The following is a 9,946-nucleotide window of genomic DNA, read 5'->3' on the forward strand; positions in this document are numbered from 1 at the left end:
AGGAAAAGATGACATGCAAAATAAGAGCAGAACAGAGCAGAAGGCAACTTTTGGGATCAAACCTGCAACTTTTTGATTGGGAGACAGTGTCTGTCATGAACAAGCCACCCTGCCATCATGCCACAATGCTAAAGAAGTAATCAACTAAAAAAAATAAAAAATAAATGCAATAAAACTTTATCAGGCTGTAAAATTACAATAGACGAAGCAAATCAACTGTCCCATGCTGAACTGAGATAACATGTCATTGGCTTACTTAACCTAAAAATAGATGGGCATTTTCCACAGTTGCTTAAAGATCCAAAATGCCGTTGGAAAGGAAAAAAAAAGACAGCCGATTAATCTGCCAATTTTTCCTCTTTAAGTAACAGTTGATTGATTTTTCCTCCCCGTCTGTCTTGTATCGTCGACAAAGAAGCTGATAGTGTTGCGTTATAGACTTAAGATTTAACTTTTGTGTGGAGAAATAAACCAGAAACGCATCAGATATGACTTGATTACCACTTAAACAAGACTGCGGGTGGAAAAATAAACATGAACGAAAGGGCCACTTCCTTTAACCTTCAGCAATCGTACACAAACACCTCACATTCCGCTGTCCACATTGTTAGCGCCACAGCAATGGAGCTCCTTCCACGAGCTTCCCTTCTCCATCCCAATTAGTCACCCAGTTTATCCATCACTGTCTTACTCCACCTCTCTCTCTCTCCCTCCCTGTCCCTGTATCCTCCCCTCCTCCTATTTTGTTTTCACTGCTCCTTCCCTCATTCTTCTCTGGCCTGAGTTCCAAGGCAGATGGTCCACGGAAGCAGATGCTCCCCACCCGGTCTCTCGGAGGGGAAAAACAAAGGCTGGATCCAAAACAAACAAAATCTGCTGGGAGGGTTCCCTGTGGACAAGCGGGGAAGTTCATGGACCAATTAATCCTGGATTTGACCGAGGGCTGGCGTTTTAATCGACAGGTAGAGAGGAAGCACAAAGGTGGTCAGAAAAACAATCTATCAACGACAAAGACTTCTTCCTGGGTCCCATCTTGATGCTAAGGACAATTAACTTCACAGCAGTTTGCATGCCGTTAAGACCATATGACGTCCCAATCTGACTGTAATCCAACTGTCAAATTATAATCTATTTATAGAGTGAAGTGAATATAAAACAGATCTGAAGAAACTGTGATCCTTGCTTTATTTTTTACTGTAAAGCCTTGAAAGAGATGCTAAGCAAGACCAGAAAAAGAAACATTTACCTTTGAAATTCTCACAGAAAAGAAACACACCTGAACATGCTGTCAAAATGGGTCTTTTATGAAGCTGCCACTTGCTAAAAATGTCAATCCTTAAATGAGTTTATTGGAATAAATTTCCTTCATACTCTGAAATCATTAGGCACTCTAATTTATTCTAATTAAAAATCAAACGGCACATCTATTGCTTTAACAAACAGACAGAAAAACCTTCAGATCGGTGATCCTGTGCGTCACACCGTCAAAGCTGCCCTCTGAAAAGCTATCACACAACATTCTGCTGTCTGACAGATTTGGAGCAGTTTCTTCAATCTGTATCTCTGCTTCGCTGTGATCTCAGGACCCCTGGCTGACAGATGCTGAGAAAAGACACACGGTGGTCAGCTCTCACCGTCATAAAAACTCACATCCAAGAACGGACAGCATACACTATGGTTCCTTCCTTGCCTCTGCAAAAACACACATATGGCTTTTAGCACAAGGACTGCGCATTATTGAAATACATTCTTAACTAAAACCTCCCACACATAATTACTGTGCTCCTTATTAGGGTTTCAGCTTAATCGAAGCACAATCATGTCACCAAAGTTCTATATAGCAGTTGGCTGTTTTTGTCAGAACATGACGCAGTAACTATAAGTATACTCCGTCCTGAGATATCAATCACTCTGTGATAATATTAGCCCAATAAGTGTTGTAAATTGGTTGTTGCATCAAAGACAAGGTACATAACTCACTGGCTCAAACATTAAAATCCTGACTCAGTGCCCTAAACATTGATCACTTCAGAAAGGTCTGTTGTAATTTGTTAAGTCATTCACATGCAGATTTGTATGGTGACTGACCTTCCAGACCTTTAACTCTCCATCTTATGCTTGCACTTTTCCCACTGGTGAACTAAAGTTGCATATATCTTGGGTCGTCTCTTGACTGACGGTAATCTATAAAGTTGTGTGTTCACCATCTAGTTCTGTTGGAAAATATTATGCATCTAGCAGGCTAAACATAAGTCGAAGTAATTAAATGCAAATCAGGGTAAATGAAGCATCGGTTATGAGGTAATGCCTCATGGTAACATTTTACTGTTAATGTTCTATTACTTAACGTTGTTAGGCATTGTTCAAAGCCCTGAATATACAATATGAGGCATAATTAGCTATGATAACTCATATTGGTACAAAGGAAATAAGGACATCCATCACAAAAAGGCTTACAATGGACACAGCTTGTTCTCAACAGTTTCAATACAAAATATGGAGCTCGCCATAGTGCTGAAAGTAGCTCATTTGGAACAATAAACCTCACGGGGCTACGTTTCATATATCGCCTTTCTGAAATTCAGGAATAAGGTACTAAAGGAGAGAAATGTCTAGGGGAGCCGTTGGCACGCAACGACAGAAGTTGCAATGGTGATCCGAGAGAGCTCCAAGGCACTGATGCAAAGAATCACTGCACCAAGGAAGCAGCTCTTGGGAGGATCAACTCATGGCTGGGTGGATATAGCAGTTTTGTGGGAGATAGCTATGTTTTAGATTTCCCTGGGGTGGGATCATGATGTGGTAGTCCACTGGGGACAAAGTGGTGGGGGTTTTAGAGAGTGGGGGAAGAGAAACAGAATGAAAAGTTGAAGCATTAGTCAGCATTAGAATTTGGTTTCTCTCTAAAAGAAACTGTGATTAAATATAGGCGACAGACAAATGCAGTACATATTCCCCCTCCATTGACCTCCTATATAGCCCTCTGTCGGTAAGGCAGACTTACTGTTGGAGGCAAAACTAGTGAAACCCCAAACTTTTCAAAAACAGTCAAATAAATAAAGATCTAAAAAACACAACATCTAAAAGTGTACGCTCTGATACTGCAGTGTCCTATAACTGAGATATCAAAGTCAACTTGTGACTTATTCTGGTCAAAAACGAACATTAAGTTCTCTGCTGCGCACAGATCCATGATCTGGATTATTCGGCCCCTTTAAAAGCATTTGTCAAGGTCTACATGTCCTCATTCACTGGCTTGTGTTCAAGCTACCATTCAATAGCAGTTATTTTAGCCGTGTGGTACATTACCGTTTCCCATTCTTCATGCTGCGGGAAAGGGAAAAGGAAAATCTAAATTCCAGACAAACAATTGCATAAAACATTTGCTGGTGGAGTATAACATTTGAGAGGAATCCCTCTTACCAGCTCAAATCCTGATGGTGGGACTCAAATCCTTAACAAAGGATAATTAGGAGTCAATTAGGTGTGCAAACAAACATTAACCTCAGCCAGGAATGATGAGCAGTTAACTGCTCATCTGGCTCTGAGAGAGGCAGTAAGGAGCCTGAGGGAAAACCTATGGACTACGACTGAGTGATCATTATTCTGGATGCCAGCCAAGTACTGTGGAGGAGAGAGGGGGGAAACCAGTAGAGGATTTGTGCTGCTGATTCCATCACGGACCTTTTTTTCTGCCACGGATGCCCCTGTGCCCACATAGACTACTCAAATTGAATTGGGAGGGTTCAAAAGTTTGCTGCATACAAAGTGTGTGGCTACAGTGGCAGATCACCATGAAAAATATGTATTTTAATTGTAACATGGATTGATTGTTGCGTTAATGCCCTGTGAAATTATTCAGCAGAAACAGAACAAAATTGAAATTGCTGCTGCCCAGCTGGATTTCTGACAAATAAGTCGCCCATACCAGAAGCCCATCAACCAACCAGATGTTACTTTCAAGAGAAGGCAAAAGTCCAGACTCTAGAGTTACCTCTTAGTGACAAAATCAAACAAAGACATATGTTGCACAGCCTACATGCAAGCTTAACTTTGCAATGCGAAAAATACGCCAAACTCCATTCAAAATACGTCAATTATAATAATGTTGCCTTTCAGTAAATGCTAACGACAGGAAAACGAGCGGTAATGGTCTTCACCTGTCAGTCACTTAACGTTACGTCACATTTTAACTTTTTTTTTAACTGAATTATATTGCCAGCTATCGCCACAGACTGCATGAATGTTTAGAGGACCGTGTGGAGCTTCGGTAAGTTTGAGTGAGCATTAACGCCAACACTTGAGAAATTGTTTATCGTCACTTTTATCCAATTAATGCGTTTGCTGTTGCAATTAAGTCGAATTAAGGAGTGGTCCTACAAGCACACCGAATTGAAGTTATACTGTGACCAATAAGCAAAGCAACGTTGAATTATAATTTACATGAGGAGTTTTATCTGACGTTTTTCTCCACGCAAAACCAAACACGACACCAATGAATCACCAATTAAGAACATGCGACCACGGTCCTACCAGGTGAAGAAGCGGCAGCATCCACCCGGCCAGAAATGGTCTCCACTCTCTTTGTGTCCATAGTTGTTGTTTTTATTTTTTTCCGAAGGTGCTCTTTGTTGGTCGAAATAGCCTCGTTTCAGTCACAGGCGCTCGTCGATGCCGACTTGAGGACGGCTGGTACTAGTTGCTGTTCATCATTCAATTCCCAAGTTTCGCAGTGAGAGAGCGCGCCGGAACGCTGCGCGTGCAAACGGTTGATGAGCGGGGGCGCGCAAAAGTGGGTGAGTGTTGGTGGTGGCAGTGTGTTTGTCTCATGTCTGGAAATAAGAAAAATGCATTTGGTTGTTAATGTTTACTGAAGAGATTAGTCAATTAATCGACAATCAACACTCTCGGTAATTATTCATTTCTGAAGAAAAATTCTTCTGACTAACCAAATGTGATGATTTGCTCCTCGGTTTAGATGATTGCAAATTGGATAGCCTTAATGCTTTGGGAGGTCGGTTGATCGAGCAAAACAAGCGACATTTTAAAATATTTATCAATATGTTAAACAAATATTAAAAGCATATCTTGAATTGAGACACCTACTTATCCACGCACACAAACACAGTTATATATATAGAAGAGTGGAGTAGACATATTAATATACATTGTTCAATATTGTGGTGTCCACGTTGCCTTCTTTTGTCCACTTTTGATGGTCAAAATCATCATTCTTCTGTATCTCAGAACTTCACTCACAGCAATTCCATCAAATGTCTTATACTGATTGTATGGTGTCTCTGTATGGTTTGTTTGACATGTAGGCTGCATTACACTCCACTGTCCCAACTCCCAGACAGATAGACAGTTACATAGTTCTGTGTCAAGTCAAACTTTGTGAAGCTGCCTGGTAAAGTGGGAGTCTGCACACATACACACACACATACTCACAGCTTTTGAAGGAATCACACACATTCAATGCAATTTGTCTTCTTTTATCTTACTCAAACAACCTGCAATATAAACAATATATCAGCTGTTGGACATAACAGTATGTCTGTGAACCGTCCAGAAAGAAATCTAGTGGAGATTTTTCCACACATAGCTGTATTCATACAATGAAACAAGCCCACTACAGCCGACTAAAGTCCACACTGAACAGATAAACCTGGACAAATCAGACGTGCTCTTAGCAAGCCAAGACAATTGTCAGCTAAGGTAAAATCATTGTTAAGAATATAGCACATCTGTTTCATGGCAGCAAAGAATGAGAACTTGCAAAGGATTGTTCAACTGTCTCCCAAGAATACCACAAAGGATAAAATGTTCTGCCTCACTGTAAAACACAATAGACAGCTTTAGACAAATCATGAAAGAGGAAGACATTTACTGGTATTTTTAGACATATTTTTTTATGGAATATACATGAATCATATGCAAATGAAAAGGTACCCGGTGCTTACACGTTCCACTTACCTGACCTGGATTGATGATTCATCAAGATAGGTGTTGGTCAAGGTGAAAGGTGTATATAAACTGCAGTTAGCCTGATGCTTGATATTGTCTTTACACTGTAAGCATCTTTAAAGTGTTCAAATATGAAAACTGTTTTGAGATTATTATGCAATAACACTTGTTCAGCCCATAAAGCAAGCCTATTTAACATAAAAGAATGCTGATAATGAATGCTCCAGCATGGTGTAATGAGAGCGGCATACAAGTATAGGGTGGCTTGATGAAGTCAGTGAGTTGACTCTGTGACAGCAATGGACTATCTATGTAAATTAGCCCATGTAAGCTACTGGTCATATCAGACCAAGTATAGCAGCAAAAAACATGGGTGTATTGAACAAGGGTGTGTTTTATTGTTTATGAATTAAACGTTTCATTTGTAAGAGCATGTGGTGTTTTTTTTTTTTCAAAAGTTACATAGTGTCACTTTAAAATGGCATTTTTAGCAGTTTGCGGAACATTTTGACATGGTAGTAACAGCCCATTTACTTTAATTATAGTGTGTGATTTTTACACTAGTGACCCTCAATCAAATTACTTCTCAACTTGTCATATAATGCAAAAGTTGGTATCCTATGGTGATTCGCTTTCTGGTGAAAAGTGTCATAAGTTCGATACCGCTCTATTTCTCTTTTAAATATGAAGCTAGCAGCGGGTTAGCTTTGCTTACCATACAATTCAAAACAGGGGAAACCAGTGGAACTTCTGTCATGTTTTTCCAATATTACCAATACTTTTACTTTAAGTCTAAAATTATCTATTCTTTTTGCATGCTGTAGTAGTGAGCACAAAATAACCCTTAACACAAATTAGACAACTAAAAAAATCTCCATCCATATATGCCCAAAGCCTCATCACAGGCCCTACAGTTTGTAGACAAGAACAAATGCTTTCCAATCGACAACCTTCACATTTACAGATGTGTGTGAGAGAGAGAGGGCTAATGTCTGAAACTGTCACTATGAACAATGAGTGATACTGTTTTTGAGGTGGCTATAAATAACAGCAGCACCTGGGCAGAAAGATGAAGCCAAAATCTGTTCAGACAGACTGGCACAGGTAGATGGATGGCAGTGTGAGGGCATTAATGAGAGCAAAGGGCCACCAACACATGGGGACGGGAGCTCTGCAGATGGCTTGATGTCATTGTGATATGGTTGTGTGTGTGTGTGTGTGTGTGTGTGTGTGTGTGTGTGTGTGTGTGTGTGTGTGTGTGTGTGTGTGTGTGTGTGTGTGTGTGTGTGTGTGTGTGTGTGTGTGTGTGTGTGTGTGTGTGTGTGCGCGTGTGTGTGTGCGTGTGTGTGTGTGTGTAACTTTGTGAGAAAAAGATGGAAAGTGACATTAGAGAGTGACCTCATTTTTGATTATAGTAAGAATAAGGAGAAAATTGATGTTAAAATATAAGACACATATTTATGGTCCGTCGTGAACTTTCATTTGACTCTTCAATAAATATATCATTTTAGTATGTAATTAAAGCCCAGGTTGTCGGAATACAAATCAAGAATTATCATTTGAAATTACTCTGGAAAAACACACACACACACACACACACACACACACACACACACACACACACACACACACACACACACACACACACACACACACACACACACACACAAGCGTGATTCTGCTCTAATGAAATCAAACCAGCAGCAGAGCACTGCCCTCTCCCTTGAGATCACCAAATGAGCATCTATTTCTGTCCTGCTCTCCAATAGTGCCCAAAGTTTAATCATGATATATTTTGGTTTGCACAAGGTCTCTGCACTGTGTTTAATGAGGAGACTGTGCTTATATTGGAATTTCATCACTGTGATTCATCTACACATCACACAGTTAAAACAAATTAACATAATATCTTCACCACACACATTCTTCGAGAATGGAATCTACTGCGGGTTAAGGCGATATTGTTTGTCATTCGACAATATAACAGAAGAGTCAATTAGGAGGTGGAAATTGGAGCTGATTTTGCAGTCTTGGGTGATTTGACAAGATGATATATGGAGTTGCATTCTCCAACCGCTGACAGGCAGATTATTTAAGATCGCACTTGCAACTAAGCTCTTCTGCCAAGACACCTAAATCAGTTTGAATGAAATAAAACGGAAAGGTAAAGCATTTATCTTATTCAGGACTGAATGACACAAAAGCAATCTCAAGACGCATTAATGTACAGCTGCCAAAGAGTGTAATTCAAAGAGGTGTCAAAGAGGCCCGTGTCTTTGAGAAGTCTTGAACTCATAGAACACCGTAAGAACTGCGGTAGTGACAAAAAAAACTTTGAAACGTGTTCCACCAGCTGGGCAATAAATGACTACAAGCTGACACACCTTTGACATTGAGGTGGCCATCAGCTACGATCAAAGTTCACCTTAATTGCAAATCTTGAGAGTGTTTGCCGACTGAAAACACCAACTAAAGACTGGAGTTTGAAACACGCTCCCTTTTTAGAATAATCTGCATTTCCCATCAATTTGAGTCATTTTCATGCTTTCCACTTTCACTTATTTGAATCAGATACAAAACATGGACAGGAAAGTTTCTCTTCCTGTTTAGCATTATCAGCATAAAAACCAAGTTGGCATTGCAAAATGCTAATTTGCACAGTCCAATTTTTTGGCTTCGGTGAAGACGTGAGAGTAAGCTTTTTTTTAGGAAATGATGTGCACATCCTGCACATCATTTCCTGCAAGTTAGAAACATTTCTGATGAAAAATAAAATAGCAATTAATATGATTTATGTCAGAGTATCCCTGTCATGTGAAGCACAACTGTCAGTTTCTGCTCAGCAATTAAGCATTTGTCTTAAAAAAAATAAAGTTGAGAAGTATTGTGTGACTGTGCTTGAATTCAAACATTCAAGCCCTGACCTTAACGCAACATGCATACTGATGTGACTTTGCCTCATTTGCAAATATTCAAAACAAAGAAACTTACCAACCTACATAAATTCCCCAATTATCTTAGCAGACAGCTGCTTGACGCTGACAGCGATCATCACAAACCCTGGATGCTAATTAATGCTTTAATCTATATGTCAGCCCTCGGAGGTTTTTGGGTGATTAGTGCACTACAGGTAAAGAACATTTTGGTTCCCCTGGACGGCCAGAGCCACCGAATTACAATCAACACTGTCAGATGGCTTCACTTTCTAAAAAGTATCAATCTCCATTCCAGTGGCAAGTTTCCACAACAGAGCCAGATGCTTCCTCCAGGCGCCACGCACAGCGATTGGAAAATGTAAACAACACATCACTTGTCTGACTCTGGTCGTCCCTGGGCCTCCTGGTGAGGAATTGAGCTCAGATATGCTCCACGGAGCGCACTAAGTGGAAACTGGCTGGAAAAGAGACTTCACGGAGGGATCATCACTTCATCTGAAAATAGACCGTTTATCAGAAGCTGATGCTTTGGGTGTTTGAATACCACTCTCTGATGTATTATTTCTGGGGTGTTTGATCTGACCCTCAGACGTCTGACTGGGACTAAGAAAAGATCTGAATAACTCAATTTGTTTTATCTTAATTTATTATTGATTTCTGCCCAAGGTGTCCCTGTGATCTTGAGGCACAGATACCATCATTTTATTTGCCTCGATGAGCTTTTCCCCCTCACAGCACAAACATCCTCCGATTGTCATTTGTGCCTCGCTGACGACCTAGATGAACTTTATAACAGATGGCACCGCTAAAGAACCGTGGCAATTATTTGGAGATCACTCTTTCATGCCTCGAGGGAATCAGTGAGGCTCCGACTAATCAAGGCGTAACTGCTCTCTACATAATTCAGAAGTCTTATTATAATTTGTCACATTCAAGATGGATGGGCAATATATCTTTGCCTGAGTGAAATGTGTGTTTTATTAATATGCCATTAATGGAAAAAAAACGGGAGCTATTGGAGTCGTGCAAACCGACTCACAAGT

General features: G+C 40.2%; 1 protein-coding gene across 1 annotated transcript in view; it reads right to left on the reverse strand.

The window, feature by feature from the left end:
• The window catches only part of kcnip4a (potassium voltage-gated channel interacting protein 4a), a 119,550-nt gene extending 114,841 nt beyond the window's left edge, over positions 1–4,709 (reverse strand). Inside the window, exon 1 of the mRNA XM_068713440.1 lies at positions 4,534–4,709. Within this exon, the coding sequence (XP_068569541.1) occupies positions 4,534–4,594 (61 nt within the window). The 5' untranslated portion in view covers positions 4,595–4,709. The remainder of the gene's footprint in view (positions 1–4,533) is intronic.
• Positions 4,710–9,946: the final 5,237 nt, after the last annotated feature.

Source organism: Cebidichthys violaceus, unplaced genomic scaffold (genome assembly GCF_023349555.1).
Source record: "Cebidichthys violaceus isolate CVI_PGR_0920_01 unplaced genomic scaffold, fCebVio1.0.p SCAF_19, whole genome shotgun sequence".
In the NCBI taxonomy this organism is placed as follows: domain Eukaryota; kingdom Metazoa; phylum Chordata; class Actinopteri; order Perciformes; family Stichaeidae; genus Cebidichthys; species Cebidichthys violaceus.